Source organism: Alosa sapidissima, chromosome 1 (assembly GCF_018492685.1).
Source record: "Alosa sapidissima isolate fAloSap1 chromosome 1, fAloSap1.pri, whole genome shotgun sequence".
In the NCBI taxonomy this organism is placed as follows: domain Eukaryota; kingdom Metazoa; phylum Chordata; class Actinopteri; order Clupeiformes; family Clupeidae; genus Alosa; species Alosa sapidissima.
The window spans coordinates 24,263,053-24,283,185 of NC_055957.1; the positions used below are offsets into that span (position 1 = coordinate 24,263,053).

The window sequence follows — 20,133 nt, forward strand, 5'->3', positions numbered from 1 at the left end:
CTTTGTCAGATGTGCAAGATGCCCATGCTGTAGGCACTAATGCTCTTCCACACCGTCATAGATGTTCGAACTGATCACTAAAACAAGTTGGATAGGTTGGATACTTATAGGCCCTCTCCTCTTTAGCCCAGATGAGTACATGATTTCCAAAAAGAACATTTTGATTGGTCTAACCACAGGACCTTTACAAATACAATTTCATGTTAAGAAGCATTAAAATTACATTGTTCCATCATTTGTGCACATATTTGGAGTGATGAATACCCTTACATCTTTACTTCTAAGAGACCCTGCCTCTCTGGGATGCTCTTTTTCATACCCAATCGTGTTGGCAGTTACCCTAATTAGTTGTGAAACATTCTTCCTTTTGTTTTCTTTATCATTACATAACTTTTCCAGCATTTTGTTACCACCGTCCCAACTTTTTTTGAAACATGTTGTGGTATCAAATTCAAAATAAAAATATATTTTGAAATGGTAATTTTCATTTTCAACATTTGATATGTTGCCTGTGTCGTTTTTGCAACTACATATGAGTTTAAGAGATTTGCAGATTATTACATTCTGTTTTTATTCACATTTTACACAATGTCCCAACTTTTTCTGTTTTGGGGTTGTACAATAATTTGGCAATTTAAACTCTGATGTGTTACTTTGAACACTGAACCCTACCCTATCCCTGCACATACCTGATATAAGTGTGTTCTGGCCTGCAGGATTCTCATAAGTGCTCTGTTTCTTTGCTTGAGCGGTTTTGTCTCCCTTAGAGTTAGGTGTGTCAGGGAGGCCAGCCAGTTTGTTAGCTGAAGCTCTCTTGGCGTCCAGTTTTTTCTGCCGGCAGGACTTGGCAGGCTCAGCAAGCATGCGCACTTGCCGGCGAAAGTTGCTGAGCACCTGGATGGCGCCGGTGCGGGTCTTCTCCCGCTGGGCCTCTTCACTGCCAAACTCATCAGTGTTGGAGGCTTTGTACAGCGGCAGCACATGCAACTGTTCGTCCTCAGGGATCTTTGAAATCTCACGATTGTCCTCCCTCGTCAGTGTACAAACCTGGGGAAGAGGAGCAAGTTAGTTCAGCCATATGCTGCTTTAAAATATGTCTTGCAAATGGGGATACTATTAGCTAGAGGTAAATCGATTAATCGGTTGGGCGATTAATAAGGCCGATTTTTGGCATTTTTTCAGCCGATATCCGAGTATATTAAGCCGATTAACAGGCAGGTGCATCTGCGGGCTGCCCAGTATTTTTGCTGTGGAACACCTGTGAAACACACTGCCCCTTGTATCAATTAAATTACCAGCAGACATTTGGAAGAGTACAACAACATTGTTCCTGGGGGAAAACTGAGGGTCTTAAATTCTTATCTTATCATTATTTATCATACAAATAGAGGGACAAAAACAGCCAAATATCAAAATATCGGAACGATTTATCGGCCATCGGCTGACCCTGATCTCTAAAGATTGGTATGGACCTAAGCAGATCAGTGTTGCTGGCCATCTCTAGCAGAGCTTACCACAGTGCTGCCTCCCTGCATGTTGTGTAGATCTCTGTGGGCATGGGCACAGAAGTCCAGGCAGGCAGTGACCCCAGAGAACGGTCGCCCCTCCTTTACCCCGAGTCGACAGTCAGGAGCCCGATGCTCATGCTCCACCTGATGAAAAGCACACAGGTCAACTAAACCAGCCTCGACTGGCATGTGCAGAGCTGTTGCAACCTATCAGTACCCTGAAAACCTTTTGATGTATATTAATATTATGTGCCACCTCACCTGGTTGCCATAAGCATCTGGTGCCATCTTCTTATACATTGGGGCCATTATCGTTGCCAGATTCTGGAGGTTGTACTCCAACCTTTCCTCCTGTGAAATAAAATAAAAAACTATAGACACAAATCCAGGAAGAAAGTTTCGGGCTTGGTAGTGACAAAGATGTAGATACAATATACCTCTTTGGGATCATCCCCAAGAAGCTTGAATTTGCGAGGTATTTTACTCCGGGCAAATTTACAACCATTGTAGTACATGCTCCAGGAACAGCCGAAAGAGAAGGAGGCTCCACAGGCATCAGGGTCAAGCCCTTGACAAGCACATGTTCTCCTGGAAAGAGCACAGAGGTCACATTTGTAGATGATCACATTAGTTCAATGTCCACTCCAAGTCAGCTACAGTGAGAGTCCTCCCCACCTTTCATAATACACATGTAAACCCGCTTTTTGATTTGTAGAGCTTTTGATTTACTAGAGCTTTTTTAGTGAAGGCTGTTTTAGCATTGTAAAATTTTTTCGAAAGGTTATAAACATTGTAAGTGAAATGTTATTTTATGATGGGTGTGTTTTTAGACTACCTTAGCTGTCTTCCTGTCCCGGCCACCTTGAAGGAAAGGCTTAACAAGTCGATTAACAAATGCAATGCAAATAGCGCAAAGCACAGTCAATGAACACGAGAGTAGACGATTCGCGTCTAACAAGTCAATTAACAAATGCAGCGTAAACCATAGTCAATGAACGCGAAAGGAGAGTAGCCGACTGTCCTCTTGCGTTCATTGACTGTGGTTTGCGCTGCATTCATTCCTTCAAAGTGCCTGTGACAGGAAGTCAGCTAAGGTAGCCTAAAAACACACCCTTAGTAAAATAACATTCTTTATAACCTTTCGAAACACTTACAACGTTTACAATACTTCGATTTGTCTGTAGGCACCACCACACTACCACAGAAGTTGGGGCAGCCGTGGCCTACTGGTTAGCGCTTCAGACTTGTAACCGGAGGGTTGCCGGTTCGAACCCCGACCAGTAGGAATGGCTAAAGTGCCCTTGAGCAAGGCACCTAACCCCTCACTGCTCCCCGAGTGCCGCTGTAGCAGGCAGCTCACTGCGTCAGGATTAGTGTGTGCTTCACCTCACTGAAGGGAAGCATTTGTGTGCTGTGTGTGTTTCACTAATTCACGGATTGGGATAAATGCAGAGACCAAATTTCCCTGACAGGATCAATATACTTATACTTAAGTGTCATTCTATTTTGAACATTGTCAGTGGTGTAAAATAGTTTGTTTTTGATGTGAGTGTATGCCCGGTTCGCTTAGAGACAATTTGGTGTTAATGCAAAAGACGGTCTTGCTCAAAACTCCTTTCTCATGTTTGTTTTAGACAATATATGACTGCCAAATGCTTCCCTGGTCTGCCACTTTAGGTAGCTTGATCATGCTGCGTTGTGGTAAATGATACAGAGCTAAGACACATTAGAGCAGGTTAGATTGTAAGGTTATAGCAATACCCTGACATATCATCTCCCACCAGTGCCTTTGTGGTGAATTATTCATGTAAACTCGATTCTGACTGGCATAAAAAGAAGCCTTAGGCTCTTTAGTTATGGAATTAACCGCTGTGGACCATTTAACACCAAACTGTTGTTATGCAACCTTTTTGGCTCATTTTATGTAAGCTTTTTGGTCTGGTTTGAATAGCACACCAGCAGAGTTTTCTTCTGTACTTGAATGAAACTGGTTATGCTTCTTGTGTTCTTGTCTGGAACTGACACCATGTAGATGATAATTGGATCTAAATATATGGATTATGGTTGGTCTCTTACTCCTCGTTGAGGGCACATCTGCGGTTGGTAAGGGCACCATGCTTTGTCAGTGTGCTGCTCAGCTCCGAATACAAGCGGTCGGCCAGGCTGATCGAGATACCCTCCCAGATCAGTATCACTATGACGAGGCAGGATGTCTCACACTTGTGACTTGGACGTTCGCGCACCAGCACTAAGAGCTTCTCATCCACGCTGGCTCTCCTAATAACCTACATACACAGAAACACACCCTTTATGCATGTTTATGCTTTTTGTTAGCTGTTGAATCAGGTTACATTTCCTATAGTTTTATAGGTGATATTAACAATGAACACATTATTCATAAAGTTAATTCGACCTACCCATTTGGCAATAGGGCACCCTTGTGTACTCTTGCCTTCTTTGCCTGTATACACAACCTTTTCAATCCTTATGGCGCTGCCAGTGAAACCAGATCTGTGGACAGTAAGTAGAACAAGTAAGTACAGATTCAACTGTAGAGACTAGACTAGACCAGACTGAAAAAAAAGGTGAGGATGATGGTTTTGAGCAGTTCAAGCGAAATGAAAAGCGTACCTCTTTTCCATCATTTCACGGATGCCAGCGATATTGGGAGCTGCCCCAAGATGAGTATAATATGGGCCTTCATCCTTCTCACTGATTTGCTCTGGAGAGATTTGGCAATAATAACAATGTAATTGCCAAGATGATATCATAAAACAATCTATTTTTATCAACAAGTGAGTTCAAACTAGACTGATGGGTTTAGATGACTAGACTGCTAGTTTGGTATGTGACTGCAGTGACTGTGTGATTGAATAGAACAGTGGTAATGGTCTCACCAAGGCAGTGGCAGGGTGGAATCTCATACTGTGTCTTCACAGGAGTGTCCAGGAGGTTCTTTATGGGTGTATCCAACAGCTTCATGGGTGACTCCAAAAAGCTTTGTAGCCCAGGCTCTCTTTTCACTTCAGGTGGCTTCCTGTCCTCACCACCGCATGTGCCAACGTTTGTTGAGAGCACAGTCACCCCGCCTGACATCTCTACCTTTACTTTATTTGGCGATTTGACCACTAGTGACTTCTTTTCAAACACGGGCGAGAGCTGGTACTGACGGAGCTGCTGCTCCATGGTGGCCAGGATGCTCCGCTGCTGCTGGCTCTGCTCACAGGTGGAGGATGGCCGCTCCTGCTTCACCATCACTGGCCCTCCACCGTTTGGTAGCAGCTCCCTGCCCTGCTGCTGAGGCGGCATGTGAGGGGCCTCAAATCTCAGGCCATTCTCCTGCTTGATGGCTGGCAGGGCATGGCGGAGGTCATTAGGACATTGTGGGACAGCATGCCTCTCCTGCTTCTGAAGAAGGTGCATCCGCAGGGCAGCATGCCTCTGAAAATCCCCTTGTGGCCCAGGGCTGGGCAGGGCGTCACGCTGATACTGGGCACAGGCCTCTGGGTGTTCCAGTTTGGGGTACATTTGGCCAGGCGCCTGTTGTGGTGAAGGTGGCGGCATCCGAGTTGAGGGGAAGTCCATGTGGTTTGGCATCCTGTTGTGACTGTGAGTTTGCTGCTGAGGATATTGCTTCTGAGCACTGGGACCTGGGCTATACTGCTGCTGTAGCTGTAGCTGCTGCTGCTTTTGCATCTCCATTGCTTTGTTGAATTTGAAGTTATCCTTCATACCAGGCCCCTCTGCACTGCCAAACCCAAACATGGCCTGGTCGTTTTGTGAAGGCTGAGATTTGGGTCTGTGAGATGGGCTGGACATGGGTTGCGGAGATGGCCCTGGTTGAGCCCTGTATGTTGGAGACTTCAGTTGCTGTTGTTGCTTCTCTGACCTCATGTAGCTTTCCATCTTGAGGCGGTTTAAGAGCTCGGGGTCCATGGGGCCCTGTGATGGGTCTGATGGCTGGGATGTAATGTTCGAGGTGCTATCCTGAGAGCACTGGCGCTGAAGTGCGTTAGTCACCTGGTGACCCTCATGCTGAGAGTGGGGAGGGAGCAATGGTTGCTGGTGAGAGGGTATGAAATTGGGTGACAGTATCTGCTCAAGGTCTTGGTCTTTGCATAAGTGCTCTTGCTGAGCGCAAAACTGGTTGTCTGCCTGCTGTGGTGGAACACTACACTGCTGGGGCATGTGCTGAAGTTTGGGTGGCCCTGGCAGAGGCCCAGTGGGTGAGGGTTTAGAGCCCCTTTGCTGCCAGTCATGTGTTTGACAGTCCTGTTGCTGCTTCTGGTAGCCAGGCTGATTAAAGCCCTGTGGTAGGAAACTCTGTGTGGAGCTGGGGTCATGTGATTGCCCCTGGGTCTGCTGAGCAGGTGGTGGCTGCTGGTCCACTGGGGATTGAGGGGGGAAGCCACCCCACATGGATGGCATGCTAGGGGACTGTGTAGTGGCTTGGGAGTTTAAGTCAATCCAGCCCATCTGAGAACAGGCCTCGGCTCTCTGTGACATTTCCTGTGTGTGGGTCAGTGACAGCTCACTTTCAAGTGTGCCACATTGACCCTGCATTGGTGTCGAACCAGCCTGAGACTCTGGCTCCCTATCTGCACTCGTCCGTAGGGAGGGGATTGTTGGATGGGACTGGCCAGGAGCGCCCTGCAGGGTGGAATGCTCAGCTAGGCCAGGGAGGCCAGGCTGCTGCTGCTGCTTCTGCTGCTGCTGGGCACCATACTGCATGTGCAGCTGGCCTTCAGGAGTGCTTGGGGGCCTCGCTGAGCTACTAAAGGGCCCAAATCCACTGCCCTTGTTTGTGTGAAGAGGAGTACTTGAGTCTAACGAGGGGAGGTAGGGGCCCTGGTTGAACTCTGCATTTGGTTTTGAGAAAATGCTGGGGCCCTCTGGGTTACTGTGGAAGCACTCAGAGCCATTTTGGGCCTGAGAGCCAGGGCTGACCCGTTGTGGAGGAACCATTCCAGGTGCCTGGTCCAGACTGTGAGGTTGTTCTAGGTCAGGGATCTCTGGTAGAGGGTGCTGTTGCTGCTGCTGCTGCTGCTTCTGAGGATGCTGCTGGTGCTCCCCTCTAAAGTTGCTGGAGAATCCGTTCATGAACTGGGTGTTAAAGCCACCATTGCCCAGCTCTGGGGAGATCCTAGCCTGCTGTTCAGAGGCAGGCATCTGGGATGAAATGGGGTAACCTGAGGTGAGAGAAGGTGCCTGGGTGTTCTGTTCAGGCCTCTCACTAATGACAGCAGAGCAGACTTCTCTGTCTGCCTGTGACTGGCCAGTCTGCGGGGCAATAGACACCTGCTGAGGGTAATACTGAGAGAGAGTTTTTTCTAAGAGGTCACCGGGTGAGCCCACCATGGAGGGTTGGGTCTCTGTAGCACCATTAGAAATTGACACCGATTTACTCCTTGAAAGTGAGAAAATGTCACCGTTGGTGAGGTTAAAATTTCTTTTGCTGTCCAGTTTACCATCCTGCACAGCATTGTCACACTCGTAGTCACCTGACTGCGGTGGTGGCAGCTTGGTCAGCTCTGGAAATCCATCCAGCCTGTCCTCGGCTCCACCAGACTCTGTCCTCTCCCATGCTGTCAGCTCCTTGTTGCCGTTCACTCGTGGCCTCTTGGGCTGCTGGGGCCCAAGCTGTGCTTGCTCGCTCAGACTGTGCTTCATCTCTCCATTCACGCCGTACACTCCTGCCTGGTCAAATAGGCCCTGCATACTTGCAGGGCTGGAACAGTTCTCCCGATGTCTCTTCATTGGGTTGGCTCCCAGGCTGCTGCCGTTGCTGGGCTTGAAATGGCCCCAGGCGTCCCCATTGAGTTGGTGTGGGGAGCCAGCTTCAGGCGAGGGGCTACCATTCTGCAGCTGGCTGATCAGTTTTTCTGTTTGTGGGTGTGTAACGCCAAATGGTGCTCTACTTAGACTTTCTTCCGTCGCATGACTGGCCTTTTCTGTTTCCATCTGGTCTGCTCTGAGTCCATCCACGAGGCTGCCCTCTCTGCGTCCTGCGAAAAGGGAACACAAAATATAAATATATTGATTATTTGTGAACTGAATATGGTATAGTAGACAGGTATGTTACATATGTATGTGCATAGATTTGAAGTATTCATTTTGCAGTAATTCACAAGGTCATGATATGAAAATATCATGGGAGAACAATGATTAGGCTTTTTTGTAAATCACACAGAATAGCACTAGCATTCACACGTAACTGTGTTGCAGTACATAAAAGTATTGTTTTTTTAGGGGGCGCTGTGGCGCAAGTGGCTGCAGCATCCATACCACATATAGGTCCAAATGCCCATGGGGACTTGGTTCAAATCCGATTCTAGATCCCACCCCATGTCTCTCCTACTCACTTCCCTAACACTCTTCCTTATCCTATCTGAATAAAGGTATGAAGCCTAAAAAATGTCCTTGTAAAAAAATTGTATTTGCAAATCTAGCATTTATCTTATTAAAAAACAATAACAAATGTTTCATTTTTGAATAGGATAAATGGATCTTCTATACTAGTATATTGTTGTACAGTATGGCTACATAGATTGTACAGTATGGCTAATTGAAACATCAACATTTTCCAGATTGTTATCTTCCAGTATCTTCCTATAGAAGACACATGGGATCATTAGCAATGATGGACTTGATTAAGAAAAAAAAGTAAGGAAAAATGGCCTGGCAGCATTCTTGGAATGCTCAACATTTCCAGCAGCACACGGGTGAACCTGAGCAGCTGTCGGTGTGCCACAGCTCACGGGCAACGTGGTGTTTACAGAGGGAGGGCCAGCCCTTTGTTCGCCAGCATACCAGCGGGCCCTGAGCTCCTTTTGAGGCAGATGCTCAAAACAAAGGCCCATGTCTGGATCTGGCTAGACACTGACCTCATTCCTGTTAACCGGCAAGTCTCCAGGGGGCCAAGAGTTTAAATTGAAGGAGTTACAAAGCAGCGGATAAAGCTTGGGTTTCAACTCTCTTTTGTCTGAGGCAGTTTTCCTTTCTCTGAATTTTCACTACTTTCGAATAATCTGACAGGGAGACATTCTAGACTCAAGACTTTCCTGCACCTCTAAGAATAATGGACAGAAACGAATACTGCATGCATCTGAGGTCTTACCTTCCATATATCAAATTAATTTCTGTCTGCAGCAGTGTTTACAGATGGTAGATATGGCGGTGGGACTCTGCAGCACATCAGCTGTTATGCTGTGATATTCCACACCTTCCACCCCCTATTGTAATCCCACCCCATGAATAATTCTGCTTGCTTGCATGGCAGGGGGTGGGAGGCTGAATCACTCATTAGTACAGGCAAGGCGCACTGTTAGTTCCGTTATGGTTACGCTGCAGGGAAAACGATCTCTGACAACAATGCAAACCTCAGAAAGTTCAGAATTCTCAGGCCAAGTGGTTGATGCTGATATTGGTGTTACTGACCTAATAGTCTTTTGATCTGGACAAATGTGTGATGTTCATTATGACTTAGAGCTGAAAATGGCTTGCTCTACAAGTCTGTGCTGTCCAATAGGGCATAGTGATAATCAACTTAGACAGCAGACACAGGAGGTCTGTGTGAAACTGATGGCATTACCATTAAGCCTGTTAAAAAAGGCTTAAAAAGATGAGTGACGGTGGCGTAGCCCTGTCAACAAAGTGTGTAAACTGGGAATTCTTAGTCACTTTCAATGGTAGAAAGGTTTTTATTGCCATGTTATAGCATATTGTGATTCGTTTGTGTGTGTACATTGCGATTTATTCACTGTTGCATCTCTAATATTACTAGGACTGCACCTATCTACTACTCGCCATCTGAATTTTAAAAACTTATAGCAGATTAAAATGCATGAGCTGCAGTTCAAGATAACTGACCATACAGATACGGATTGACATTTCAGTAGAAGCCCAAACAGTGTCTTTCCCCATCTTCATCTGTGCGTGCCCCTCTCTCTCTCTCTCTCTCTCTCTCTCTCTCTCTCTCTCTCTCTCTCTCTCTCTCTCTCTCTCTCTCTCTCTCTTTCTCTCTGTGCTCCCCTCCCCCATTGCCAGGAGCAGATATAGAATTCTGTGATGGCATTGATTTCTAACTGCCAGGCTGTGATTATTAATGTATGTCACATCCGCAGCATCTGTGAAACAATTACAGCGTGCAGACCCCAGACCCAGCCGCAGTCTAATCCATCATAATTATGCGATGTCTCTCTGCAGACGCAACAGGGCGGAGCCATGCCCAAGAAGAGGCAGATTCCTGTAAAATATCCCAGTGACTCCCATAGCCTTCAGATGGACAGAGCCACTAATGTTTGCTGACAGCGCCATTAAGGTGGAGCAACACTGTCATCCCGTGGTTGGGATTTATGGGACTTAGTAACACAGCTTTCTGTGTGGTGCTCTCGTATGTGATGGCAGCCTGCACATAAAGGGGGATATGGGGGGGGGACTCTCCAGCCATAACCCAAGTAGCCTTATGACCGGCTTCCACAGTCCACTGTCACTCATATTGAAAACCTTTCCATTGTGCAACGGTCCATTTATTCCAAAATCCCAGGAATGCATTCCCAATGCTAACACACCTAGTTGGATGTCTTGCCTCATCATTAAAATAAATCGATCTAACAGGTTAAGAAATGTGCTAGTGTGTCGAAGTGCTAAGGTGGGCTCATCACAGTCCAACTGGATGCTTTGAGGGGATCTTTTAGAAAACATAATTAAAGCACAAATACTCTTTTACTAGCAGATCCCATCCACCAGAATATATTTATGATCCTAAATCAGCCATGTCTCTCTCTCTTAGCGTCATCCACATACACCCCTTGAAATCTGTGCTCAGCACTATTTATTTGACTGGCACATATATCATGTCCTCTCCTGCACAGGGCCATAGAACACAACCACTATGCAGCCATGGAGAGATAAGAAAAACATAGTCCCCAACCTTTGAAAGCATAATTGAAGCCAGATTTCAATTCCCACGAAAACCTCTGCAGCCCTCCCACCCTCCCTCGCCTTGAACTAGGACTGAGCGGTCTATAGGAGCTGTGGAGTGCAGTAAAAAGAAAAAGAAAAAAAAGGTAATAAATGGACAGTATGGCTGGAAAGAGTTGAGGTAGCTGGGCTAGCATAGTATGTTTCATTTGGCAGCGTGATGCTCCGTCATTGGAGCTGATTATGACATCTGGAGTCGATTACATTTGCTCGTGATCATAGGAGAGGAACTGTCACCTTCAAAACTGCAGCTGTTACATTGCACACGTCAGGTCTACATACGGGACACAAGAATCACTCAAAGAAAACAAAAAAGCCTATAAATGACCTTCAATTAAGGCCGTCTTATGTATAGGGCAAGGTACACAAGATGGAAAGGATTTAAAGATGAAGGATCAACTGTCAAAAGGAGTTGGAGTTTATGCAGAACCATATACCAAAGGAGTTTACTGAGTGCACAGGAAAGCTAATATAGAACAGATCTTCAGCAAATTTATTCCAGGTGTCTGATTGGAAGGGCAGCTTGAAGTAGCACCTGCTGATCTAACTTAAATGTGCTCTAAGCGATGTTGGGTAATGTCACTTCTGTTGTTTGTATTTAAACAAAACAGAGAGCTAGCTCGCTACTCCCTCCCCCTCCCTCCCGTGCAATTTAAACTTTTTATGGTCCAGGCTGGACCAAGTTTGTTTTGGAACCATGTTTTGGAGCCTGGGCTGTCCAAAGAGACTGCGTTGTATTACAGTGTATTCAAGGCATAGGCAGCTAGTGGATGGTGAGGTGATGTTTGCTGTATGTGACAAAAAAATGTTTAGCTTAGAAACCGAGTAACATCGCTTAGAGCACCTTTAATATGGACAAAACTCTGACTTCACTCACAGAAAGTGTCATAACCATTCAACATGTCTTGTTATGACTTTCATAAAAAAGGGGAAACATTTCAAAGTAAAGAAATGAAGCCATTCTTGCTCTCACATCCCTAACCATTGCTGTTTTTTTTAGAATTGGCATTTTTGTTCAGACTGTAAAATGACATCTGAGAAACACAGTTAGCACTCAGGCATCAGGGCCCGTGGTGCAGGCAGGCAAGTTAACAATGTCCCCCCGCCTGTCATCCTGTGCAGGACTGCTGCCATACACCGCCCCTGGTGTTAAAGTGCTAAATCTTCCACTAACGAGCCAAGCCACCAGACTCTGTTTGGAAATGGGTTCCTCAGTGACAGCTCTTCCAGCCAAGCCTGAAATGGCCAGCTGGAATGTAACCTCGATCAAAACATAGCCATGGCAACAAGATGGCACAGCACTGTTTAAAAAATTGCATCAACACATTTCCAACAAATCAGGTCTCTAGCTGTCTGTCCTGTGTCTGTCAGAGGTTACCAGTACTTTCATAAACTAATAAGGCTAAGTCTCAAATAATGGAAAACAGAATGGTTTATGTTTGTTTACATACACTGCCGTTCAAAAGTTTGGGGTCACTTAGAAATTTCCATTCATTATAGACAGAATATCAGCTGAGATCAGTTGCATTGTTTTTTTTAATCAGGGCAGCAGTTTTCAGAATACATTATGTGCTTACATAATTGCAAAAGGGTTCTCCAATGTTTTCTCAGTTAGCCTTTTAAAATGATATCAGATTAGTAAACAGAATGTGTCATATATCTGTTTGTATGTATCTGCCACTTATAGGCAACAGCAAACTGCTGACTATTACGATTGAGCTGAGAATTACAAAACCAATATAGAAGCTACAAAACTAAGAAGACATTTGTTTATACCTCTGATTCCTGCCAGGCTTATCATTGAGACTGAGCCTAGTGCCTTAGAATAGATACACAAGGGGTGCATGTGAGATTAATAAAGCAGAACCAACACATTGGTTCCACTCCAACTGTATTATCATGCGCTCCCGATGACGCCTCTCCACCAGGCCCAGCAGCACTGGGATCACCTCCTCTCGGCTGCTGCCAACCCTGGTGGTGGCGCAGGGTACAGTGGGTGTCCCCCGTCTTTCAGGCTCCGCTAATGAGAGGTGACATGGCCCCTTTGTTGGCTCTGGGGGGGAAACCATTTCATTTGACCTGAACCCCCATGAGAAGAATGCCACAAGTCACATAGAATGAAAAAAGTTGATTTCTCTGTGTGACTTTTATTTGAAACCAGTGTACTATTTCAATGTAAAATACTAAAACTACTTAAAATAACTCTTTTGGAAAAATGTCCAGGTGTTGGAAACAGATGTACACCAGTAGACAGTTTTAACTGTAAATTGTGTCAGCTCTGAAGATTGGCTAAATCTCTTTGTGATGGGTTATTCCACTTGGCCCTGGTGCCAATCCACTCTGGAGCGACACTCCAGATTTTGCAGCCAGCCCGGGACAGCCAAGCAGCTTGTCACAGTTGGATACACCCACTCCGAAAACAAAAAAAAAAATCTCTGAGAGCTGAGGATAACAAAGCCAGAGATCCCAGCTGAGCTCTGAGCACTCACACACACACTCGCACAAAACAAAAATACTCATGTTGCCTACAACTACCCTGAAACAATAGGACTGCATCCTGTGTACAGTTAATTAAAAATATATTTTTAAGCTCCAAGTTCCTTTGCTGTAGCTAAGGAACTGCACATTAACTAACTAAAAAACAGATCTTTGTGTAGCATATATTGATTTATCTGCATGTTTTCTTTGATTTATTTTCCATCTGACTTTTATTGCCTTTTCACATTCTTTGTCATTTACATGTGGCGTGCAATGCCATGACTGTTTTGAGGTGTGGTTTGCTCTCAGTGTGTTGTGTTGTCTATCCTGTCTTCCCTCTTTTTCTCCCTGATGTGACACTCTTGTCACGGCCTGTAATTATCCACCCAGACCCCTCTACTTTTCCTAGTCTCTGGAGTGCCACAGCCCTTTTCCTGTTGCAGTTCAGAGGGAAAAAAGGTCTGTCTGGACATTTATTTTTGCACACCTGTAAACTTCTCTGTCCAGTGCTTTAAGAGGCTTGACAGGCTGGGCACTGCTACGGCCTTTGAGACTATGTTTTAACCGGTATTTATAGCTACTCTGTAGGTTACTGGCTCCTCGGCCCCAGGGCAGGGGTGGGACAGACGGAGGGTTATTGGGGTTTGACATTGTGCAGCCTGGTGCCAAATAAGAACTTCACCACATGCTGGCGGCTGTAGTGGAATCAGGCAACCAGTTGGTGGGCCATGTAAATAAAGACAAAGATATGGGGCAAGACTGCATTTTTGTCTGGTTGTTGTGGTGTCTGTGTTGTGGTAATCCTTGGGAGGACCCGATCTTACACGCCCAAACTTAAATGCCTCCTAAGTGACTACTGCTTTGGCTTTGCCATTTTTGCTGCTGCACAGAAGTAAATTGGGAAGTGCTGATTCCTCAGCATCTCTTGAAACAAATGAGGATAGCATACAGGTACAATGAATGTCAAAACACACTACGTTGCTGTCAAACCATGATCAGAAATAGGGCTGTTGAGAGAGAGGGTCGTTATGGCGAGACTTGGCAGCCGTACGTGACATTCACTGATAACGACAGCTGTGAGGCCCGTGGCTGTGCACTCTCAGGTTCAGGCCCGGGTGGCGAGGGTCAGCCCCAACAGACACGTCCAGGGGAGATACGGGAGACCTCGTAAATCACACGGCAGCCACCGTTTCTTTCTTTTCCTCCAAAAATAAAGCATTATCTCGAGTGTGTGCTTCCTCTTTCTACACCCAATAGCCCCATAAGCGTGTTCCTCAGAGATGATAAGCACAGGGAAACACACTTGAAGAAAAGAGTGGCAGTAAATTTCTTTTTTTTTCTTTTTTTTTAAGAAAAACACTTCCTTTGTTGAGTCGAGATCACAGGTCTGTCTGATTCTAAATCCAGCCCATAAAAGCTGTGAAGGTAGTTTTTGTCTTTAGTGTGGGTTTTATGTTTTACTGTTTCCCCAATTTCATCTCCATGATTGAGGCCAAACTTCCCCATAATGAAAGAAATGTTGGTTAGCATGAGTAACTGCTAACACATTGAACAAATTTGCTGTGCTGCTGCTCAGCTGTTGTTTTCCTTATACTGCATTTTTGAGTCAGTTGAAACAGTCAATAGAACTTCAGAAGGTCACAAAATGCTCTTATATACAGGTCTTGTTACATGTGATTGCAATGCTCAGTGGCCAGCCCTGGGCCATTTCAAAAATGCCTGGGAAAATGGGTTGTAGTTGAAAGTATTTCCTCAGTTGTGTTAGAAAAACTGAATGACTGTTTTGTTTCCGATGGTTTCCTCTGCACACAATTAGCCACTTCATTATTTCAGCGCCAAAATTGATGAATTGAACATATTCAACAAAATCCTAATATGTTTTACTCAGTTAACCTATCACATTGCACAAGATTAAATGAATGACTGAGGGCAGCATTGCAAGGCACTGTACTTGACTGGATTAATGGATTAGAACAGCATCAGAAGTCATGCAGTATATAACCCTGCAACAGTAACATTCATTTAGCTGGTTTTACATTCACAGGTTGCCAATTCCTCAGGGTTTTAAATAGCAAATGTTGTAACAAGTAGACGTTTTTTAAAGATTCTAAGAACACCCTACACAGTTTTTAAAGGGCTGTTTTCTGGTTTACATTCACACAATCACTACCCTGTTACAAAGGGAAATGTAGCCTGATGTCCAGGTGATAACAGCAAATAAATCTATCAGTGATTTTACCAGGCATATTATTTTACCATCTAACTGACATCATGGTACAGTAGCAGCCTATTTCTAACATCAACATAAAGTAATGAAACAGACAACTAAACTAAGGGACAATAAATATGCTGTGAATAATGTTAATATACATAGCCTACCCTATTTTGCTGGAAAATGTAGCCTTTGTGTGTCTGTCCAGGTTTAATACATTTTTATAGGCAGATTATTACCATCAAATTGACGTTAGGGTAACCGGCAGATCAGCATCGCTTTTTTCATCTGTATCTGTATGTGCCCAGAAGGCATTTATTGCGTGACAGTAGTCAGCCTCTGCAGCTTCCTCATGCAGTGTGTATGTTAAGCAAATTTAAACATAAGTTGAATGATTTTCCATGGACTTTTAAAAAAATGGCGCTTCTACTGAATTGGCTAAGTTGGCTATTGTGCTTGACCAATAAACATGTAAGTACATCAGTCATGGTTCCTATGTGCAGGGAAAAGCCCCCACTCCAAGGTAGCTAGAATGGTTCAAGTGGTAGTTTCTCAAAAGGTTCAAGGGACTGCAAAAAAATCAGTCTAGTGCGCAAACACCTAAACGCCTGCTTCTTGCATCTGAGTGAAACCTCATCCTCAGCTCCCTTCCTCTGTGTAATTGGGTCAGATGACTGGCATGCTACAGCACTTTAAATCCCTCACACAAATATAGAGCTGCATGCGCTCTGCCCCTGGCTCCCATTCCGCCTGCATTACTGAAGGCTCCAAACTCATTCACCGGGCTGTAGTAAACAAGTGGTGCCTTCATCAGGTGTACAGAGTGCACCCTGAGTTCAGGTCTTCACAGTGGTGTATTCTGCGTGATACACAGGACTATGCAGTATACCCACTTAAAAAGCATTGACATCTCAGTATACCCACTAAAAATAGGCAAGGATACGTATTAACATTTGGGGTTGATCAAAGTATACCCACTACAGCTAACTAGACTACATCACAGTATACCCACTACAGCTAACTAGACTACACCACTGGGTCTTCGGTTGGCAAACTATGCAAACTCAAGCAGAGTATCTACAGTATAGTATCTTTGCCTCCTGTGTAATCACATTGCTCAAGGTAAATATCACATGTCCAAGAACAGTAGTGACTAGGGGAAACATTAAGCACAGTATGAAACTACTGATTGGTTGTAGTAGCAATCCCGAAAGCATTTCAGTGGAGACACAATGTATTTAATTTAAACATACCAGTAAATGCAAAATGTTGAATGACCGTAATATAGAGAGTATTCGCCAGTGTTGGCTGTGGAGATTGCCACCCATGGAAGATCTGTTGAGGGGAGTACACATGTCGTTTTGTTCCTCACCTCACATTTGTAATATGTGTCACATGTGCTGGGGACGGTTATAAAGTACCTCATATGGCTAACCATGGCACACAGCACTCCCAACATGTGACAAATACGCCTTTTGGGCTCCCAACAAAAAGGCTTCTGTGTCTGCTGGTGGGGGCTGTTACTTCTGAGGCATATTTGCATGCAGTTTTCCTCCACATTGCCTGCCGTGCCAAGAGGCTTTAGATGAGAGAGGCTTGGCAGGCTGTGGGAGAGAATTGTAATAGACATGTGTCTTTGTGAGGTGAGAGGAGGTATAACTGGGCAGCTCCAGTGCATTACAGAACACTGCGAAAGTTAATGTGGTAAGTGTAAGTGAAAATGTTGTGTAATGGTCTTTGTAGACAAACTGCAGCCCAAAGCATTGCAAAAAACAATAATGTTGAGAATACCTCACAGTCAAATGTCTACTATACACTATTTATTATACGGCTCTTCACAATGCAAGTAGAATGCTCCATTGACTTGAATGGGATTTCCGAAAGTTCTACCTCTGAAAACAAGAATGACCGCTGTCAATGGCAACGGAGTTTGTGCTTGGAACTTCATTCAAAAGTGAAAGCAGACGGTTGATCAGCTGTGTTCTAAAGAATGTTTGATTCAAGTTCAGCGTGTGTTGCGAACTATTTGTTTCTCAGCAAAAGCCACGACGAAACGGTAACAAATAAGTGTAAAGAGACATATCATGGAGTTTATTTTTTTGTTTTGGCAAGTACATACATACGTACGTACTTACATAGACCCTTTCAACAATAAAAACAAAAACAATGCTTGAATGTTCTATTTGGTTCCCGATCTACTTCCTCTGCATTAAGATAACATATGGAATGTTAAAAAGGAAGTCTTGTGGGGCCAACTATGATGCTGATAATGGAACTCTCTTGAAAGGGTCTATACTCATTTTTACAGTGTTGCCCTCAATGTTAGCCTCAGTAAAAGCAAATACATTGTTGTTTTGAGTACCGGTATGTGCTGGAGGGATATAATAGGTGACTTTGGGATTTGCTGTCAGTGACCATGAAAAAATATTTACTATTGCTAAGACCACACATTTACTCTCATTCCATCCAAGCTCATTCAGCCGAACTGTAAACAACAGCAGAGACCCAAACAGCTGCTTGGGCAACAGCACACACCAGCCACACATGCCACACCAGCCCTAACAGACAACAGTTGCATCCTGCTGCTGCCAGCTTGCCTGGGGCTGCCTCTGGCCCCACTCTCCACTGCTCGAGCTGATGCCTATCTTTTGTTGGTCTGGCATTGTCCTTCCGTCCACAACATTTCACCTTTTTCTGTTGTAACCCAAGTGATGGGATCTGCATATCAATGGAGAGAAAGGGAAAGTTCCCCCTCTGGAACTAATTGGTGTTTGTCTCAAACCACCATATGGTCTGTGAGGTTTTCAACCTATATGTGCTTTTAACTGGGTATTCCCAGTTTTAAGTTTACAAGAATGTGTTTTAGGCCATTGGGGTAAAACAGTTATTCACTCAGAGTATTGTTCTACAAGGGTCTTGAATGAGGAGGACAAAGGTGATGACAGAGCTCTTGAAAGATACATTACCAATAACACTGACCAACTATCATATGCAACTATTACATATAACTATTATATGGGGAAACATTCAGAACAGGGGGAAATCAAATTTCTAATAATTTTTAGAAATGATTTCAGAATTATTTTAATGCTGTAAGGACAGCAGACATCTTCAAAATAGCTTTCTGGTATCCTAGAACTTAAAATACCAGGTTAAACACACCTACCTATATTGTGTACAATTTCTGTGTACATATCTGTATTCACTTTTTAAATTCCCTGCAACGGTACACCCCTCTCCACAGGAGATATATGGACAACTGTAAGTTGTGTGCTGATAATCTCTGTCTTCTCCTGTCTTTCCTTGTACAGTATGAAACGGTGCCCTGGGCATGTCCCTAATGACATCAACACACATGGTAATGCCATTCTAAATCCTCTTTGTGTTCTTGTGGAGGCCAGAAATCTGGAGACTAGATTAATAGATTACCTCAAACCGGGGTGGATATACACTTCTGTTTGTAATTTCACCCCTGGAGAAGCCCCTCGAAACAGAGTGGGGGCCAGACCAGCCCTCATTGTTCTTTGTTGGTAATAGGAGGCAGATGTGGCTGTGTGGTACCGATCGCATTGAAGTCCTTTGTGTTGCTCAGAGCATGGAGTAATGGTAATGAACATCAGTCAGTGTGTGCCTCCCATAACCTAGCTTTGACATGGACTCAACAGCAAGGAAATCTACTTTGTGTGGTTTTGCTTGGAGACGAAAGGGCCCCACTTCAGTCAGTGCAACCCAAAATGAATTAGCAGTTGTTGCCACCAAAGTGGCCCAGAGAAAGAGATACAAAATGGCATGTGATGTCTGGTTTCCATGAGCTTTAATATAGGAGAAGTAAAAACAGCCCAGATGAGGGTTTTAGGAGTTCAATGAGGACTTGCACTGAGCCTCTGTTCAGCTGCCAGGGTGCTCATTGATAACCAGTCTGACAGCTTTTCCCAGTCAGTCATATGATGTCAAAGACCTGACTCCATATCGTGCTTTTAAAGCTTGCATGGCAAGATTTTCTGGTTACAGGTAGATAAAAAGACATCTGAATTATTTGTACGTTAGCTGGGTTGCACAGCAGGTTACTGCTTCTATGAGTAACACAACATGTCTCAATGGCCTACAAACTGTCTCAGTTTATTGTTTTAAAAACGACAGGAGGCCTCAGCTTTAAGGTGCTATTTCCCAAACCAGGCCTTGCTATCTTTTGTTGGCCCTTTCCCCTCCATGTCAGTGTTTTTGAAAAAAAAAAAAAACACACATCACCTGAACTGGTTTTAAACAGAGTTTTCTTTCCAGGACCTAACTGCTGATATCACATGACTGCTGTCATGACTGAGCCCACCACCACCACCACTATGCTGCCTTGCTGGGCAACCATTGTGATGTGGTCTGAAGGGTGCTGCAGTGTTAGTGTCTTTGATTCATCTGCGCTGCCCTGTGCTGACAGTATCTGATCCCACCTCTACTGAGGTCTCCGAGGTCAGCGATAGTGGGTAGTGGTTGATTATTACCTCACATCAGGTCGTGTAACTGTATAACTGGGGTTTACCTCCCTGAACCAGTTGACCCAGACAAATAGATAGTGAGAGAGAACGAGAAAGGAAAAAAGTAGTCACAGAGCTGTATTTGTCTTGTTTAGATAGGCATTTCTGGGGATTGTTTGGATTTGGATTAGACCACCATCAACTAACAATAGCAGAGTCTGACCAAAAGCCCGTATGAAGCCAAAGATTCAGCTGTCAGTCTGTGCACTTATGTTTGTGTGCAAAGCCTTCATCACACTGAGGATCTAATTAAGAGGTGGTCTTTCTAAGCATGCACGACACATCACCACATGAGACACTAAGGCTATTCCCCACCCCCACAATGCACACTCCACTTCTCCCCTCTCTCTCCATTCCTTTGTCTGGAAACCAGTCAATATATCTGACTAACTTGATGAACTGTGCTCAGTGCAAAGTTAATTTC

General features: G+C 44.6%; 1 protein-coding gene across 2 annotated transcripts in view; it reads right to left on the minus strand.

The window, feature by feature from the left end:
• tet2 (tet methylcytosine dioxygenase 2) overlaps positions 1-20,133 on the minus strand; it is a 33,074-nt gene that overhangs the window by 5,057 nt on the left and 7,884 nt on the right. For both annotated transcript variants that reach the window (XM_042088817.1, XM_042088809.1), the window contains exons 3-10: positions 4,406-7,513; positions 4,140-4,230; positions 3,926-4,019; positions 3,585-3,793; positions 1,946-2,096; positions 1,770-1,859; positions 1,515-1,652; positions 690-1,047 (exon numbers count right to left, since the gene is read on the minus strand). In XM_042088817.1, coding sequence (XP_041944751.1) covers positions 690-1,047; positions 1,515-1,652; positions 1,770-1,859; positions 1,946-2,096; positions 3,585-3,793; positions 3,926-4,019; positions 4,140-4,230; positions 4,406-7,469 — 4,195 coding nt within the window. In that variant the 5' untranslated portion in view covers positions 7,470-7,513. The remainder of the gene's footprint in view (positions 1-689; positions 1,048-1,514; positions 1,653-1,769; positions 1,860-1,945; positions 2,097-3,584; positions 3,794-3,925; positions 4,020-4,139; positions 4,231-4,405; positions 7,514-20,133) is intronic.